This window comes from Indicator indicator, chromosome 5, assembly GCF_027791375.1.
Source record: "Indicator indicator isolate 239-I01 chromosome 5, UM_Iind_1.1, whole genome shotgun sequence".
NCBI lineage: Eukaryota > Metazoa > Chordata > Aves > Piciformes > Indicatoridae > Indicator > Indicator indicator.
Window position 1 is genome coordinate 673,223 of NC_072014.1, and position 19,769 is coordinate 692,991.

The following is a 19,769-nucleotide window of genomic DNA, read 5'->3' on the forward strand; positions in this document are numbered from 1 at the left end:
TGGTGGAAGCCTCATGCCTGGAGGTTTTTGCAGCCAGGCTGGATGTGGCTGTGAGCAACCTGCTGGAGTGTGAGGTGTCCCTGCCCATGGCAGGGGGGATTGGAAGTGGCTGAGCCTTGAGGTCCCTTCCAACCCTGACAATTCTGTGATTCTGTGTTGCTGAGTTGGTTTGGTTTTTCCAGACCCTCACTGATTGCAGGGGGGATGGACTGGATGAGTTCCTGTGTGACCTGCTCTAGGTGATCCTGCTTTGGTAGGGGGAGGTTGGACTAGGTGATGTCTCAAGGTTCCTTCCAGCCCCTGACATTCTGTGATTCTGTGATCTTTAGAGATCCCTTCCAGCCCCTGACATTCTGTGATTCTGTGATCTTTAGAGATCCCTCCCAGCCCCTGACATTCTGTGATTCTGTGATCTTTAGAGATCCCTCCCAGCCCCTAATGTTCTGATTCTGCTCTGATTCTAAGCATCGTTGGTACCCAAAAGGCACTGCCTGTGAGTGTGCTCAAGTCTCCATCTCCAAAACCACATTTAGCGTGGGGATGGGGAGGCTGTAGCTGATTCAATCAGGGGGCAGGAGATGAAAAAGCCCTTCCAGTGGTGTGGCTCTTCCCTGTCCTCTTCCCTGTCCTTTTCCATGTCCTCAGGTGTATGCTGACTATGAGAGCAACCCCCAGCTGCGCCAAGCCATCGAGTTCGCCTGCCGCCAGTTCTACGTCCTGCACCGCAAGCCCTTCGTCCTGCAGCTCTTTGCAAGCGTGGCCCCTCTCCTGGAGTTCCCTGTGAGTAACAGCCCCTTGCCTGGGCTCAACCAGCCCCCAGCAGGCCTCACAGAGCTCACCACAGAGCTCTCAGAGCTCACAGCTGGAGCAGCAGCACAGCAGTTACTGAACACCTGCTCACCGCAGGTGCGGCTTGCGATGGGTTGAAGTTCCCCCTCCCCGACAGAAAACTGCCAGACCAGCTCAGCTGGAAGCAACTGGAGCTCTGCTTTACAAGCACACTGAAATCCAGAAATATAGAATGCAATGAATATGTACCAAATACCCAATATTTGCATGGATTAACAATTGATATATAGCACAAGAACCGCCCCCCGCCCCCGCCCCGGACAAAACCAGGGGCCTTCAAACAGCTTCCTCCTCTTCCCCTCCTTTCCCCCTCCCTGTACACAGGAGTAGAGAAAAGAGAAGAGCAGAGAGTAGCTTGTTAGTACTTAGTCACAACAAGAGCACAGCCAAGGGCAGCAACAGCTAAGCAAAAGCACACAGCTGGTATCTGCTGGAGCAAAGCAGCAGCAAAGAGAAAGTTTATACAACTACCTTTATGTTAGTTACCAGCTCAATGGGAGGATTTAGACCTTATCATTGTTCTCTGTTTACATCCAGGGGTGATTTATTTACATTCTACCACTTCTCTGCTCAATCTGTGGGATTTTTTTTTCTAGGCACAGCCTAAAAGTGCCAAAGTGCTGCACAGAAGCATTTCTTGAGCTGATTTCTGCGTGCTTCTGCTCATCTGCTGCTGGAGCAGGATGCTGAGGGCATGGCATCCAAGCTAGTAAATGTGGACTCACTTGGAATTTCTATGTGTAAATAGGATATAAAAGGGCAATGATGGTTTGTAACTCTTTCAGTGCCAATCCTTCTTTAGAAGCCAGCAATGGGAAGTAGGAGTTTCATACAGAATTTTAGTGCATGGGAACTCTTGAAGTCAGGATTGGATTTGAAATATTCACTCATTATTTTTCAGCATTTCAGTGAGCTAAGAATTTTAATTGGAGTTGAATTTTAATTCAAGTTGAATTTTAATTCGGGTTGAATTTTAATTGGAGTTGAATTTTAATTGGAGTTGAATTTTAATTCGGGTTGAATTTTAATTGGAGTTGAATTTTAATTTGAGATGAATTTTAATTGAGGTTGAATTTTAATTGGAGTTGAATTTTAATTTGAGTTGAATTTTAATTGGAGTTGAGATTGCCCGTAGCCAGCTGCACAAGCATGGCAAGCACACACATCTTTCTCTTTCAGAGGGCCAGTGTGGTGGGTTGAAATTTCTCCCCCTCACACAACTCATTTGAGAGAATTACCCCCCAAAATATAATCACCAGACTAAGCTCAGAAAGGTTTTGGAAGCAAATGAAGCTCTATTTACAAGCAAACTACAATCTAGAAGTATGAAATGCAATGGATATGCACAAAATATACAGTAGATGTCCAACAGAGATGCATTTACAACTGATAACACAGAAACTCCTCAGACCCCTCCTGGACAGATCCAGGAGACCATTCACCTCCTCCCCTCATCCCTCCTTCAGGACGCTTTCACCTCCTCCCCCACTCCCTCCTTCCTTCCTGTTACCTCACACAGTAGTCAAAACAGATATCCCCTGGCAAGGCTGCAGGAGAGAGAAAAGTTGCAAGGAGAAGCAACAGAAGAAGAAAAGAGATCAAGAACTGTTTCTACCTCTACTCTATATCCCATTAGCAACCCAATGAATTCTATAGACCTTAGCATTATTTCCCCTTTGCATCCAATGGTAGTTTATTTTACTTTCAGTCTTTGCAGTCAGGATCTAGGCTAAATTTCCCTCCTCAAACTGGAAGAGCCAGCAAAGGGTGCAGTTTTCAGGTCATGCTTTCACTGTAGCATCAATCTGTTGAGTCAGGCAAGAATCATTGTATGATTGCAGTGAGCTCTTCAGCTCCATGCAGGGCCTTTGTCAGAAAAAAAGGATAAAAAAAGGGTCACCTGCAGCTCCTCATAAAGGTTTCTGGGATGCACACAGTCCCTCAGAAAATCACCCACCCATGTCTGTTGTTGTAACAGGATGCTGCAAACAATGGAGCCAGCAAAGGAGTGTCAGCTCAGTGCCTGTTCGACCTGCTGCAGTCCTTAGAGGGAGACACTCCAGATATTTTGGACATCTTAGAGCTGGTGAAAGCAGAGAAGCCTCTCAAGTCACTAGGTAAGAGCAAAGCACCCTTTATTCAGTGACTCTGGTTTGTTCTTTATTGACTCAACAGGAATCTTACAGAATTATAGAATTGTCAGGGTTGGAAGGGACCTCAAGGATCATCCAGTTCCAACCCCCCTGCCATGGGCAGGGACACCTCACACTCCAGCAGGTTGCTCACAGCCACATCCAGCCTGGCTGCAAAAACCTCCAGGCATGAAGCTTCCACCACCTCCCTGGGCAACCTGTGCCAGTGTCTCACCACCCTCATGGGGAACAACTTCTTCCTGATGTCTAATCTCAGTCTCCTCTCCTCTAACTTGGATCCATCCCAAGGAGGATGGAGCTGCAGCTTCTATGGAGACAGACTGAGAGAGTTGGGGTTGTGCAGTCTGGAGAAGAGAAGGCTCTGAGGAGACCTTCTTGTGGCCTTCCAGGATCTGAAGGGGGCTCCAAAAAAGCTGGGGAGGGACTTTTGAGGGTGTCAGGGAGTGATAGGACTGGGGGGAATGGAGCAAAACTAGAAATGGGGAGATTCAGATTGGATGTGAGGAAGAAGTTCTTCCCCACGAGAGTGGTGAGAGACTGGCAGAGGTTGCCCAGGGAGGTGGTGGAAGCCTCATCCCTGGAGGTTTTTGTAGCCAGGCTGGATGTGGCTGTGAGCAACCTGCTGGAGTGTGAGGTGTCCCTGCCCATGGCAGGGGGGTTGGAAGTGGCTGAGCCTTGAGGTCCCTTCCAACCTTAACAATTTTATGATTCTAACAGGGACAAGAGGATAATAAAAGTAAAAACTCCCAATAAATTGTTAGTTTGATATTTGGTTTTAAAAAGAGGAAAGACCTCAGAGAAGGGAAAAGTGGACCTTTTTCTTTTTTTTTTTTTCCATGAAGGAACAATTACCTCAGAGCTGGAAGAAATCTGTCCTCTTTCTGTGTCAGTTGGTACTACAAAGTCCTTTTGTGCCTCATGCTCTGAGGGACAGCATTCTGTTTGGGTCCCTGTCAGCCTTCCCTTCCCAGCTGCCCTGCTGCTCAGAAACACCTGCTGAAATATTCAACTGGATGTGCCAAGGCATCTTTTAGAATGCAAGTTGGAACTAGACCAGGAAATGAGTCCCTTATTTGGTCACCATTCTGTACAGTTTTATGCCAGTAGGGATGAAAAGGGATACAGAGCCAAAAGGCTCTGCAATAGTTGTGGCACTGCTATGAGAAAGGAGTAGTGATGAAATTCTCCCAGAAGTCCAGGATGGCTTTATTTTTATCCTGGCCCACAGGAATGCTGCTGAGTCAGCAGCTGAAAAGCCAAGTTGCCCTGCTTTTTGGAGCTGGCACACTGTGTGACCAGCTCAGGGAAGAGCAGAAGAGCACAAACAACTCTCAGTTGGCCAGGAAGAGAGGTAGGGTTGCGTGGACGTGACTTCAAGTAGGCAGACTGAGATTGGATGCTAGGAAGAAGTTCTTCCCCATGAGAGTGGTGAGAGCCTGGAATGGGTTGTCCAGGGAGGTGGTTGAGGCCCCATCCCTGGAGGCTTTTGCAGCCAGGCTGGATGTGGCTGTGAGCAACCTGCTGTAGTGTGAGGTGTCCCTGTCCATGGCAGGGGGGTTGGAACTGGCTGAGCCTTGAGGTCCCTTCCAACCCTGACTGATTCTATGATCCTATGGTCAGCAGAGCCAAGCAAAGCCATCAGCCAGAGGAAGAGCTGATAAAAGAGACAAAGCAGTTTGTACAACTAACTTCATGCCAGTTAGTAGACCAAGGGAATTAGTTAGACCTTATCACTCTTTTTCTTTTACATCCACTGGTAATTTATTTACATTTCTACCACTTTCTTCTCAAGACCTATGGAGAATTTCCTAGGCATCAGCCTAAACCTGCCACAATTCTCATGGGTGATGTCCAAGATGGAACTGCAGCAGCAGCTGTGGGCCTTGTGCTCAGCAATGACTTCTGTTGAGGATTGTTGAGGTCCTGAGTGGCAAAGTGCAAGTGGAGTGCAGCACATTGCCTTCAGGGAGACAGGAAAAGCAAGAGTCTGGTGGGGATTGTTAGGAGGAGAAGCAAGGAACGGGGGAAGCAAACCAAAAGGAAGGAGTGTGCTAGTTCCTTTTGTATTCACAGAATGAACCAGGCTGGAAAGGCCCTTTGAGCTCATCCAGTCCAACCTACCACCCAGCACCATCCAATCAACTCACCCATGGCACTGAGTGCCTCATCCAGGCTGCTTTGAAACACTTCCAGGGATGGTGACTCCACCACCTCCCTGGGCAGCACATCCCAAGGCCCAATCTCTCTGTCTGGGAAGAATTTCTTCCTCACCTCCAGTCCAAACCTCCCCTGGGGCAGCTGGAGACTGTGTCCTCTTGTTCTGGTGCTGCTTGCCTGGGAGAAGAGCCCAACCCCCACCTGGCTACAACCTCCCTTCAGGCAGTTGTGGACAGCAATGAGGCCTCACCTGAGCCTCCTCTTCTCCAGGCTAAACACCCCCAGCTCCCTCAGCCTCTCCTCACAGGGCTGTGCTGCAGACCCCTCCCCAGCTTTTTTTCTATTGTATATTTGTTCTTTTCTTCTTTTGTTTATTCACATGTTCTTCTCATGTTGCTCTGCTCCCTCAGACTTCTGCTACGGCAATGAAGACCTGACCTTCTCCATCAGTGAAGCCATCAAGCTATGTGTGACAGTGGTGGCCTATGCTCCTGAGTCGTTCAGAAGGTGCTGATCTCCTTTCCTGGGTTGTGCAGACTCAGCAGGGGCATGAAAGCTGCATGTGGGGTGTGAAAGCAAGGCAGAGAGCACACAAAGAGCAAGGCAGGGGACACACACATGGAGGCAGAGGACACACACATGGAGGCACAGGGGACACACACATGGAGGCACAGGGGACACACACATGGAGGCAGGGGATACACACATGGAGGCAGAGGACACACACATGGAGGCACAGGGGACACACACATGGAGGCAGGGGACACACACATGGAGGCACAGGGGACACACACATGGAGGCAGGGGACACACACATGGAGGCACAGGGGACACACACATGGAGGCAGGGGACACACACATGGAGGCAGGGGATACACACATGGAGGCAGAGGACACACACATGGAGGCACAGGGGACACACACATGGAGGCAGGGGACACACACATGGAGGCACAGGGGACACACACATGGAGGCAGGGGACACACACATGGAGGCACAGGGGACACACACATGGAGGCAGAGGACACACATAGAGGCAGGGGACACACACATGGAGGTAGAGGACAAACACATGGAGGCAGGGGACACAGACATGGAGGCAGGGGACACAGACATGGAGGCACAGGGGACACACACATGGAGGTAGAGGACACACACATGGAGGCAGGGGACACACATGGAGGTAGAGGACACAAACATGGAGGCAGGGGACACACATGGAGGTAGAGGACACACACATGGAGGCAGGGGACACACACATGGAGGCAGGGGACACACACATGGAGGCACAGGGGACACAAACATGGAGGCAGGGGACACACACATGGAGGCAGAGGACACACACATGGAGGCAGGGGACACACACATGGAGGCAGAGGACACACACATGGAGGCACAGGGGACACACACATGGAGGCAGGGGACACACACATGGAGACAGAGGACACACACATGGAGGCACAGAGGACACACACATGGAGGCAGGGAACACATATGGAGACAGAGGACACACACATGGAGGCAGGGGACACACACATGGAGGCAGAGGACACACACATGGAGGCACAGGGGACACACACATGGAGGCACAGGGGACACACACATGGAGCAGGGGACACACACATGGAGGCAGAGGACACACACATGGAGGCACAGGGGACACACACATGGAGGCACAGGGGACACACACATGGAGGCAGAGGACACACACATGGAGGCAGAGGACACACACATGGAGGCACAGGGGACACACACATGGAGGCACAGGGGACACACACATGGAGGCACAGGGGACACACACATGGAGGCACAGAGGACACACACATGGAGGCAGGGGACACACACATGGAGGCAGAGGACACACACATGGAGGCACAGGGGACACACACATGGAGGCACAGGGGACACACACATGGAGGCAGGGGACACACACATGGAGGCACAGAGGACACACACATGGAGGCAGGGGACACACACATGGAGGCACAGAGGACACACACATGGAGGCACAGGGGACACACACATGGAGGCACAGGGGACACACACATGGAGGCACAGGGGACACACACATGGAGGCAGAGGACACACACATGGAGGCACAGGGGACACACACATGGAGGCAGGGGACACACACATGGAGGCAGAGGACACACACCTGGAAGCAGGGGACACACACATGGAGACAGAGGACACACACATGGAGGCAGGGGACACACACATGGAGGCACAGGGGACACACACATGGAGGCACAGGGGACACACACATGGAGGCAGGGGACACACACATGGAGGCAGAGGACACACACATGGAGGCACAGGGGACACACACATGGAGGCAGGGGACACACACATGGAGGCAGAGGACACACACATGGAGGCACAGGGGACACACACATGGAGGCAGGGGACACACACATGGAGGCAGAGGACACACACATGGAGACAGAGGACACACACATGGAGGCACAGAGGACACAAACATGGAGGCAGGGAACACATATGGAGACAGAGGACACACACATGGAGGCACAGAGGACACACACATGGAGGCAGAGGACACAAATGGAGGCAGGGGACACACACATGGAGGCACAGGGGACACACACATGGAGGCAGGGGACACACACATGGAGGCACAGAGGACACACACAGGGAGGCAGGGGACACACACATGGAGGCACAGAGGACACACACATGGAGGCACAGAGGACACACACATGGAGGCACAGGGGACACACACATGGAGGCACAGAGGACACACACATGGAGGCACAGGGGACACACATGGAGGCACAGAGGACACACACATGGAGGCACAGGGGACACACACATGGAGGCACAGAGGACACACACATGGAGGCACAGGGGACACACACATGGAGGCACAGAGGACACACACATGGAGGCACAGGGGACACACACATGGAGGCACAGGGGACACACACATGGAGGCACAGAGGACACACATGGAGGCACAGAGGACACACACATGGAGGCACAGGGGACACACACATGGAGGCACAGAGGACACACACATGGAGGCACAGGGGACACACATGGAGGCACAGAGGACACACACATGGAGGCACAGGGGACACACACATGGAGGCAGGGGACACACACATGGAGGCACAGGGGACAGACATGGAGGCACAGGGGACACACACATGGAGGCACAGAGGACACACACATGGAGACAGGGGACACACACATGGAGGCACAGAGGACAAACACATGGAGGCAGAGGACACAAACATGGAGGCAGGGGACACACACATGGAGGCAGGGGACACACACATGGAGGCACAGAGGACACACACATGGAGGCAGGTGACACACACATGGAGGCAGGGGACACACATGGAGGTAGAGGACACACACATGGAGGCAGGGGACACAGACATGGAGGCAGGGGACACACACATGGATGCAGAGGACACACACATGGAGGCAGAGGACACACACATGGAGGAAGGGGACACACACATGGAGGCAGAGGACACACACATGGAGGTAGGGGACACACACATGGAGGCAGGGGACACACATGGAGGCACAGGGGACACACACATGGAGGCAGAGGACACATACATGGAGGCAGAGGACACACACATGGAGGCAGGGGACACACACATGGAGGCACAGGGGACACACACATGGAGGCAGGGGACACACACATGGAGGCAGGTGACACACACATGGAGGCAGGGGACACACATGGAGGTAGAGGACACAAACATGGAGGCAGGGGACACAGACATGGAGGCAGGGGACACACACATGGAGGCAGAGGACACACACATGGAGGCAGGGGACACACACATGGAGGCAGAGGACACACACATGGAGGCACAGGGGACACACACATGGAGGCAGGGGACACACACATGGAGGCAGAGGACACACACATGGAGGCACAGGGGACACACACATGGAGGCAGGGGACACACACATGGAGGCAGGTGACACACACATGGAGGCAGGGGACACACATGGAGGTAGAGGACACAAACATGGAGGCAGGGGACACACACATGGAGGCAGGGGACACACACATGGAGGCAGAGGACACACACATGGAGGCAGAGGACACACACATGGAGACAGAGGACACACACATGGAGGCACAGGGGACACACACATGGAGGCAGAGGACACACACATGGAGGTAGGGGACACACACATGGAGGCAGGGGACACACATGGAGGCACAGGGGACACACACATGGAGGCACAGAGGACACACACATGGAGGCAGAGGACACATACATGGAGACAGAGGACACACATGGAGGCACAGGGGTCACACACATGGAGGCACAGGGGACACACACATGGAGGCAGGGGACACACACATGGAGGCAGGGGACACACACATGGAGGCAGGGAACACATATGGAGGTAGAGGACACAAACATGGAGGCAGGGGACACACACATGGAGGCACAGGGGACACACACATGGAGGCAGGGAACACATATGGAGGTAGAGGACACAAACATGGAGGCAGGGGACACACACATGGAGGCAGGCGACACACACATGGAGGCACAGAGGACACACACATGGAGGCAGGGGACACACACATGGAGGCAGGGGACACACACATGGAGGCACAGGGGACACACACATGGAGGCAGGGGACACACACATGGAGGCACAGAGGACACACACATGGAGGCACAGGGGACACACACATGGAGGCAGGGGACACACATGGAGGCACAGGGGACACACACATGGAGGCACAGGGGACACACACATGGAGGCACAGAGGACACACACATGGAGGCACAGGGGACACACACATGGAGGCAGAGGACACACACATGGAGGCAGGGGACACACATGGAGGCACAGGGGACACACACATGGAGGCAGGGGACACACACATGGAGGCACAGGGGACACACACATGGAGGCAGGGGACACACACATGGAGGCAGGGAACACATATGGAGGTAGAGGGGTCACACACATGGAGGCACAGGGGACACACACATGGAGGCAGGGGACACACACATGGAGGCACAGGGGACACAAACATGGAGGCAGGGACACACACATGGAGGCAGAGGACACACACATGGAGGCAGGGGACACACACATGGAGGCACAGGGGACACACACATGGAGGCAGGGGACACACACATGGAGGCAGAGGACACACACATGGAGGCACAGGGGACACACACATGGAGGCAGGGGACACACACATGGAGGCAGGGGACACACACATGGAGGCAGGGGACACACACATGGAGGCACAGGGACACACACATGGAGGCAGGGACACACACATGGAGGCAGGGGACACACACATGGAGGCACAGGGGACACACACATGGAGGCAGGGGACACACACATGGAGGCACAGGGGACACACACATGGAGGCAGGGGACACACACATGGAGGCAGGGGACACACACATGGAGGCACAGGGGACACACACATGGAGGCAGGGGACACACACATGGAGGCAGGGGACACACACATGGAGGCACGGGACACACACATGGAGGCAGGGGACACACACATGGAGGCAGCGGACACACACATGGAGGCAGGGGACACACACATGGAGGCAGGGGACACACACATGGAGGCAGGGGACACACACATGGAGGCAGGGGACACACACATGGAGGCACAGGGGACACACACATGGAGGCAGGGGACACACACATGGAGGTAGAGGACACACACATGGAGGCAGGGGACACACACATGGAGGCAGGGGACACACACATGGAGGCAGAGGACACACACATGGAGGCAGGGGACACACACATGGAGGCAGGGGACACACACATGGAGGCAGGGACACACACATGGAGGCAGGGGACACACACATGGAGGCACAGGGGACACACACATGGAGGCACAGGGGACACACACATGGAGGCACAGGGGACACACACATGGAGGCAGGGGACACACACATGGAGGCAGAGGACACACACATGGAGGCACAGGGGACACACACATGGAGGCAGGGGACACACACATGGAGGCAGGGGACACACACATGGAGACAGGGGACACACACATGGAGGCAGGGGACAGACACATGGAGGCACAGGGGACACACACATGGAGGCACAGGGGACACACACATGGAGGCAGGGGACACACACATGGAGGCAGGGGACACACACATGGAGGCACAGGGACACACACATGGAGGCAGGGGACACACACATGGAGGCAGGGGACACACACATGGAGGCACAGGGGACACACACATGGAGGCAGGGGACACACACATGGAGGCACAGGGGACACACACATGGAGGCACAGGGGACACACACATGGAGGCACAGGGGACACACACATGGAGGCACAGGGGACACACACATGGAGGCAGAGGACACACACATGGAGGCACAGGGGACACACACATGGAGGCACAGGGGACACACACATGGAGGCAGGGACACACACATGGAGGCACAGGGGACACACACATGGAGGCAGGGGACACACACATGGAGGCAGGGGACACACACATGGAGGCACAGGGGACACACACATGGAGGCAGGGACACACACATGGAGGCAGGGGACACACACATGGAGGCACAGGGGACACACACATGGAGGCAGGGACACACACATGGAGGCAGGGGACACACACATGGAGGCACAGGGGACACACACATGGAGGCACAGGGGACACACACATGGAGGCAGGGGACACACACATGGAGGCAGGGGACACACACATGGAGGCACAGGGGACACAGAGATGCATTCCCAGCACAGGACCTCCCTGTGAGGCCAAGCTTCTGCCCCTTGGTACCTCTCCTGGGGCTCCAGCTCCAAGTCTTACCAGCTGCCGGCTGGGCGGCAGCCTGACAGCAGCACCGCAGCTGTGTTTCCAGGTGGGATCTCACTGTGTTTTGGAGGGTCTGTGGGCAGGAAAGCCATGGAGGGAGAACTGGATGGGGAGAATCAGGCAGCTGGGGGGAAAAAACCCACAAACAAATCCAAAAAACCCCAGGAAGATAGAGAACTGACATCAACTGCTGAAGGAAAAAGTCAGTCTGTAAGAAAAAGAGAAGAAAGGAGGTTTGGGGAGAGAAAATTGAAGTTCAGATTGGTTTAGTTGTTTTTATATAATTCCCTGTCTCTTTATCTATTTATTGGGTTTTATCTAATTCCCTATCTATTTATTTATTGTTTTTTATCTAATTCCCTGTCTATTTATTGCTTTTTACCTAATTCCCTATCTATTTATCTATTTATTGCTTTTTATCTAATTCCCCCTCTCCTGAAGTCCCTGATGTTAGAGTTTCTTTGGCCCAGGGCTGCTTCTCTGGTGAGAAGCAATCATGTCACAAGGCTGGGCAGAGGTGGAAGGCTCTTCAGAGAGGACCTTAAACCTCAGCCTGGTGTGAGCTTCAGGACTGAGTGAAGCAGACAGGCTGCTGCCTGGTGCATGACTCGTTCCTGCTCCTTCTCCCAGCCTCCAGATGCTGATGGTCCTGGAAGCCCTGGTCCCCTGTTACCTGCAGAAACTGAAGCAGCAGACCTCCCAGGTGGAGACTGTGACAGCAGCTCGTGAGGAGATTGCTTCCATGGCTGCCCTTGCCACCTCCTTGCAGGCCCTCCTGTACAGTGTGGAAGTCCTCACCAGGTAACCCCCAGGAGTGGCTGAGGGGTTTGGAGTGGAGAGTGCCCAGAAGGTCCTGATGTGCAGCTGAGCTTCAACAGTGGTGGAGGCTTAGATGTGGTGATGTTAGTGCTGAGTTTCATAGGATCACCCAGGTTGGAAGGGACCTCCAAAGGTCATCTAGTCCAACTGCCCTGCAGGGAACAGGGACATCTTTGGATGTCCCTGCTTCCTGCAGGGCAGTTGGACTAGATGACCTTTGGAGGTCCCTTCCAACTCAGACCATTCTATGATTTTATGGTCCTCAACTAGATCAGGTTGCCCACAGCCCTCTCCAGCCTCACCTTGAAGATCTCCAGGGAAGGGTCCAAAACCACCTCCCTGGGCAACCTCTTCCAGTGTTCCACCACCCTCATAGTTCCTAACATCCTCACATCCAATCTCAGTCTGCTCTGCTCTACTTTGAAGCCATTGTCCCTGCTCCTGTCCCTGCAGGTCTTTGCAAACAGTCTCTCTGCAGCCTTCTTGCAGCCCCCTTCAGGTCCTGGCAGGTTGCTCTTAGGTCTCCCTGCAGCCTTCTCTTCTGCAGGCTGAACACCCCCAGCTCCCTCAGCCTGGCCTCACAGCAGAGCTGCTCCAACCCCCTGAGCATTTTCCTGTCCCTCTGGAGCCTCTCCATCAGGTCCATGTCCTTCCTGTGTTGAGGGCTCCAGAGCTGCACACAGTACTGCAGGTGAGGTCTCAGCAGAGCAGAGCAGAGGGACAGAATCACCTCTCTCCATCTTCTGGCCAAGCTTCACCAGATCCCCAGCAGGGTTTCAGTGCAGTTGTTGGCATCAGTCCTTAGTGTGCTTTTCACTTTCCCTTTGCCAGGCCTATGACAGCTCCACAGATGAGTAGATGTGACCAAGGTCATAAAGGAACCACCACAGCCAACCACACCATGGCATCAGGTGTGAACACCAGGTGAGTCCAGCAGACAGGGACCACCACAGCCAAGCACAGCATGGCATCAGGTGTGGACACCAGGTGAGCCCAGCAGGCAGGGACCACCACAGCCAAGCACAGCATGGCATCAGGTGTGGACACCAGGTGAGCCCAGCAGGCTTCTGTCTTCCTCATTGTCCTGAGCAGTCAGGTCACTGTCTGGTTGCTCAGAGTGCTTGGAGCACCTCCTGAGCTGCCTGAGGGAATGCTGTAGGTGCTGTAAGCGAAAGAGACAGAAAGAGCACACAGCCCAGCACTGTATGCCTGACAGTCACCCTTTGTCCTTTAAACCCATGTGAGCAAACAGAAGACCAGGACAAGAGGGAACCCAACCCTAAATGTCTTTGCTCTTTGGTTCCCTTTTTGTGCTCTGGAAGGCCACTGACAAAGCAATTGTCTCCCTCAGTCTCTGTTTTGCTTCCTCCTGTCAAAATGAGCTCTGGGAGAGCACAGCTGGCCAGCAGAGGGGTGGGATTCTTCTGACCTTGTTCTGAGAGGCTCATCAGCAGTGTGAGCTCAAACTGCCTGCCAGCTGAGACTTGCAGAGACTGGTACCTCCTCCAGCTTTCTTTTCTTCCCATTCCTGTTTCTCTTTATTTTTCCTATGGTCCCTTTCTGTCATCTTTACCTCCACATTGGTCTCAGTTCTTTTTGCAGTTACAAAGGAGTGGGTGGCAGAGAATTTGAGAGAAAGGGAAGGAAGTCTTGGGAGTCTTTTTCTCCTTCTGAAAATAAACCACAACAAAACCCACCAAATAAAAACCCTACCAGAAAACCTTCAGGTGAAAGGAAGCAGTAAGGAAGCAGATGGCAGCTAGCAGGCTGTAACACTGCTCCTTGGCTGTATTGGGCATTCCAGTTAGGCTGCTGCAAATCAGACAAAGCCTCTGGACAACCTAACCCGGTTCTAGAGCAAGAAATCTTGCTCCAAAATCCACCCACAAGCATGTGGGATCATGAAGGTTTTCTTTGCAGTGCTGATGACAGCTCTGTCTTCTCCTGAGCAGGCTGTGCCTTCCTGGGCTTCAAACCTGAACGTTTGTGCTGAGCTGGAAAGAACTCTCCAAAGCTGGAGCAGATATTCCTGGAGAGCAGAGCATTTCCTCTGGATTTCCCTGCCTGTAACAGCCTGTGGAAGGTTGAGACTATTTCCCCCAACAAATTTGGAGAATTTCCCCCCAAAATGAATCCCCAGACTAGCTCAGTTGGTTTGAAAGGCAGAGTGAAGCTGTAGTTACAAAGTAAGCAAAAAAATCTAGAAATATAAAATGCAATTAATATGTACAAAATATATTCACATATATTTACAAATCAGAAACAACACAAGGATCCCCTTGAATTGCTCCCAGACCCCTCTGGGCACTCCAGCGGGGGCTGCTCACAACCTCCTCCCTTTTCCTTTCCATGCTATCTTCAGAGACACAACACAAAGTCAGCTCAGCCAGCAGAAAGTCAGGAAAGAGAGATGAGGGAGCAAGCCATGGAAGCTGCAGAGAGCAAGAAGTGAAAAGGAGAGAGAATAGTTTGTGCAGCTAACTTTGATCCCAGTCTGCAAGAGAATGCAATGATGGAGTCATATCTGTGTTGTTATTCTGCATCCAGTGGTGAACTTTTATTTGCCTTTTACTATTCTCTACTCAAAGTCAATGATGGAGACATCTCTGTGCAAATCAGGAGCAGCCTCTGGCTGGAAATGCCTTCCAAGTTATGCCCTTGCCCTGGTTTTGTATTGAAGGGAGGCTGAAATCTCCCCCTGCATGGATCATCCAAAAGCTGTCACATCAATTGTGTGCACACACCTTGGTTGGTGACTCCTGGGATCAGTTTGTTGTTCTTTAAGACTGATTCAGGCACAGTTTTGACTTTCAACCCCAGATCTGAGAAGCAGATAAAGCCTTTTGTGCTCCTCTGAAGTGGATCTGTGCCATTGTTGTAGTTTAAGCTTTTCTTGGAGTCCAAAAAGCCCAAGTGGAACAGATGTAGATTTCCTCCCCCTCTCCCTTTCCCCATGTCGGGTAAAAGCAAATTAGGCAGGAGAAAGGAGAGGTAAAACCACAACATAAATGGTCTGGGATCAGTTTGGAAGGAAAAAAGGTAAGGTTAGCAAAATATGTATATAGCATTTGAGTACGAGGGAGAGTTACAAAGGTTTAAGGAAATAAAAATGCACAAAAGCAGCCCCAGGTGGTACTGGATTCCCTTGAGGTAAATGTGGATTCTGTCTGGATGCACTTCTTACAAGTGTGGAGGCAGCATGGAGGCAAGCCAGGAGGAAACTCAGGAAGCAGGAGCAGCACAGCTGAATGTCAAGCAGGCAAGGCAGGAGAAAGAGAGAAAGGACCAAGAAAATGTCTCCCCTTAAATAGACCTTGCTGGAAGGGAAGGGGGAATGGAATAGATTTGGATCCAGGGAACCCCTCTCCTTGGAAGGGGGGGACCAAGTCTCTCTGCCCACCTAGATCAGGTCTCTCTGTCCCCCTGGTCTCTCTGCCCACCTAGATCAGGTCTCTCTCTCCCCCTGGTCTCTCTGCCCACCTAGAGCAGGTCTCTCTGTCCCCCTGGTCTCTCTGCCCACCTAGATCAGGTCTCTCTCTGTCCCCCTGGTCTCTCTGCCCACCTAGATCAGGTCTCTCTCTCCCCCTGGTCTCTCTGCCCACCTAGAGCAGGTCTCTCTGTCCCCCTGGTCTCTCTGCCCACCTAGATCAGGTCTCTCTGTCCCCCTGGTCTCTCTGCCCACCTGGATCAGGACTCTCTCTCCCCCTGGTCTCTCTGCCCACCTGGATCAGGTCTCTCTCTCCCCCTGGTCTCTCTGCCCACCTGGATCAGGTCTCTCTCTCCCCCTGGTCTCTCTGCCCACCTAGATCAGGTCTCTCTCTCCACCTGGTCTCTCTGCCCACCTGGATCAGGTCTCTCTCTCCCCCTGGTCTATCTGCCCACCTAGATCAGGTCTCTCTGTCCCCCTGGTCTCTCTGCCCACCTAGATCAGATCTCTCTGTCCCCCTGGTCTCTCTGCCCACCTGGATCAGGTCTCTCTGTCCCCCTGGTCTCTCTGCCCACCTAGATCAGGTCTCTCTGTCCCTCTGGTCTCTCTGCCCACCTGGATCAGGACTCTCTCTCCCCCTGGTCTCTCTGCCCACCTAGATCAGGTCTCTCTGTCCCCCTGGTCTCTCTACCCACCTAGATCAGGTCTCTCTGTCCCCCTGGTCTCTCTACCCACCTAGATCAGGTCTCTCTGTCCCTCTGGTCTCTCTGCCCACCTGGATCAGGACTCTCTCTCCCCCTGGTCTCTCTGCCCACCTAGATCAGGTCTCTCTGTCCCCCTGGTCTCTCTGCCCACCTAGATCAGGTCTCTCTCTCCCCCTGGTCTCTCTGCCCACCTGGATCAGGTCTCTCTCTCCCCACCTGGATCAGGTCTCTCTGTCCCCCTGGTCTCTCTGCCCACCTGGATCAGGTCTCTCTGTCCCCCTGGTCTCTCTACCCACCTGGATCAGGTCTCTCTGTCCCCCTGGTCTCTCTGCCCACCTAGATCAGGTCTCTCTCTCCCCCTGGTCTCTCTGCCCACCTAGATCAGGTCTCTCTCTCCCCCTGGTCTCTCTGCCCACCTGGATCAGGTCTCTCTGTCCCCCTGGTCTCTCTGCCCACCTGGATCAGGTCTCTCTCTCCCCCTGGTCTCTCTGCCCACCTAGATCAGGTCTCTGTCCCCCTGGTCTCTCTGCCCACCTGGATCAGGTCTCTCTCTCCCCCTGGTCTCTCTGCCCACCTAGATCAGGTCTCTCTGTCCCCCTGGTCTCTCTGCCCACCTAGATCAGGTCTCTCTCTCCCCCTGGTCTCTCTGCCCACCTAGATCAGGTCTCTCTCTCCCCCTGGTATCTCTGCCCACCTAGATCAGGTCTCTCTGTCCCCCTGGTCTCTCTGCCCACCTGGATCAGGTCTCTCTGTCCCCCTGGTCTCTCTGCCCACCTAGATCAGGTCTCTCTCTCCCCCTGGTCTCTCTGCCCACCTGGATCAGGTCTCTCTGTCCCCCTGGTCTCTCTGCCCACCTAGATCAGGTCTCTGTCCCCCTGGTCTCTCTGCCCACCTGGATCAGGTCTCTCTGTCCCCCTGGTCTCTCTGCCCACCTAGATCAGGTCTCTCTCTCCCCCTGGTCTCTCTGCCCACCTAGATCAGGTCTCTGTCCCCCTGGTCTCTCTGCCCACCTGGATCAGGTCTCTCTCTCCCCTTGGTCTCTCTGCCCACCTAGATCAGGTCTCTCTGTCCCCCTGGTCTCTCTACCCACATGGATCAGGTCTCTCTGCCCACCTAGATCAGGTCTCTCTCTCCCCCTGGTCTCTCTGCCCACCTAGATCAGGTCTCTCTCTCCCCCTGGTCTCTCTGCCCACCTGGATCAGGTCTCTCTGTCCCCCTGGTCTCTCTGCCCACCTGGATCAGGTCTCTCTCTCCCCCTGGTCTCTCTGCCCACCTAGATCAGGTCTCTGTCCCCCTGGTCTCTCTGCCCACCTGGATCAGGTCTCTCTCTCCCCCTGGTCTCTCTGCCCACCTAGATCAGGTCTCTCTGTCCCCCTGGTCTCTCTACCCACATGGATCAGGTCTCTCTGCCCACCTAGATCAGGTCTCTCTGTCCCCCTGGTCTCTCTACCCACATGGATCAGGTCTCTCTGCCCACCTAGATCAGGTCTCTCTCTCCCCCTGGTCTCTCTGCCCACCTAGATCAGGTCTCTCTCTCCCCCTGGTCTCTCTGCCCACCTGGATCAGGTCTCTCTCTCCCCCTGGTCTCTCTGCCCACCTAGATCAGGTCTCTGACCCCCTGGTCTCTCTGCCCACCTGGATCAGGTCTCTCTCTCCCCCTGGTCTCTCTGCCCACCTAGATCAGGTCTCTCTGACCCCCTGGTCTCTCTGCCCACCTAGATCAGGACTCTCTCTCCCCCTGGTCTCTCTGCCCACCTAGATCAGGTCTCTCTGTCCCCCTGGTCTCTCTGCCCACCTAGATCAGGTCTCTCTCTCCCCCTGGTCTCTCTGCCCACCTAGATCAGGTCTCTCTCTCCCCCTGGTCTCTCTGCCCACCTAGATCAGGTCTCTCTCTCCCCCTGGTCTCTCTGCCCACCTAGATCAGGTCTCTCTCTCCCCCTGGTCTCTCTGCCCACCTAGATCAGGACTCTCTGTCCCCCTGGTCTCTCTGCCCACCTAGATCAGGTCTCTCTCTCCCCCTGGTCTCTCTGCCCACCTAGATCAGGTCTCTCTGTCCCCCTGGTCTCTCTGCCCACCTAGATCAGGTCTCTCTCTCCCCCTGGTCTCTCTGCCTACCAGGATCAGGTCTCTCTGTCCCCCTGGTCTCTCTGCCCACCTAGATCAGGTCTCTCTCTCCCCCTGGTCTCTCTGCCCACCTAGATCAGGTCTCTCTCTCCCCCTGGTCTCTCTGCCCACCTAGAGCAGGTCTCTCTGTCCCCCTGGTCTCTCTGCCCACCTAGATCAGGTCTCTCTCTCCCCCTGGTCTCTCTGCCCACCTAGATCAGGTCTCTTTCTCCCCCTGGTCTCTCTGCCCACCTGGATCAGGTCTCTCTGTCCCTCTGGTCTCTCTGCCCACCTGGATCAGGTCTCTCTGTCCCCCTGGTCTCTCTGCCCACCTAGATCAGGTCTCTCTCTCCCCCTGGTCTCTCTGCCCACCTGGATCAGGTCTCTCTCTCCCCCTGGTCTCTCTGCCCACCTAGATCAGGTCTCTCTGTCCCCCTGGTCTCTCTGCCCACCTATATCAGGTCTCTCTCTCCCCCGGTCTCTCTGCCCACCTGGATCAGGTCTCTCTGTCCCCCTGGTCTCTCCCCCTGGTCTCTCTGCCCACCTGGATCAGGTCTCTCTGTCCCCCTGGTCTCTCTGCCCACCTGGATCAGGTCTCTCTCTCCCCCTGGTCTCTCTGCCCACCTAGATCAGGTCTCTCTGACCCCCTGGTCTCTCTGCCCACCTAGATCAGGTCTCTCTCTCCCCCTGGTCTCTCTGCCCACCTAGATCAGGTC

The 19,769-nt window shown here is 54.2% G+C and overlaps 1 protein-coding gene across 3 annotated transcripts in view; it reads left to right on the plus strand.

Moving 5' to 3' along the window:
* The window catches only part of UNC80 (unc-80 homolog, NALCN channel complex subunit), a 229,315-nt gene that overhangs the window by 157,709 nt on the left and 51,837 nt on the right, over positions 1-19,769 (plus strand). For all 3 annotated transcript variants that reach the window (XM_054380922.1, XM_054380921.1, XM_054380923.1), the window contains 5 exons: positions 646-780; positions 2,828-2,966; positions 5,570-5,666; positions 12,631-12,801; positions 13,651-13,743. In XM_054380922.1, coding sequence (XP_054236897.1) covers positions 646-780; positions 2,828-2,966; positions 5,570-5,666; positions 12,631-12,801; positions 13,651-13,743 — 635 coding nt within the window. The remainder of the gene's footprint in view (positions 1-645; positions 781-2,827; positions 2,967-5,569; positions 5,667-12,630; positions 12,802-13,650; positions 13,744-19,769) is intronic.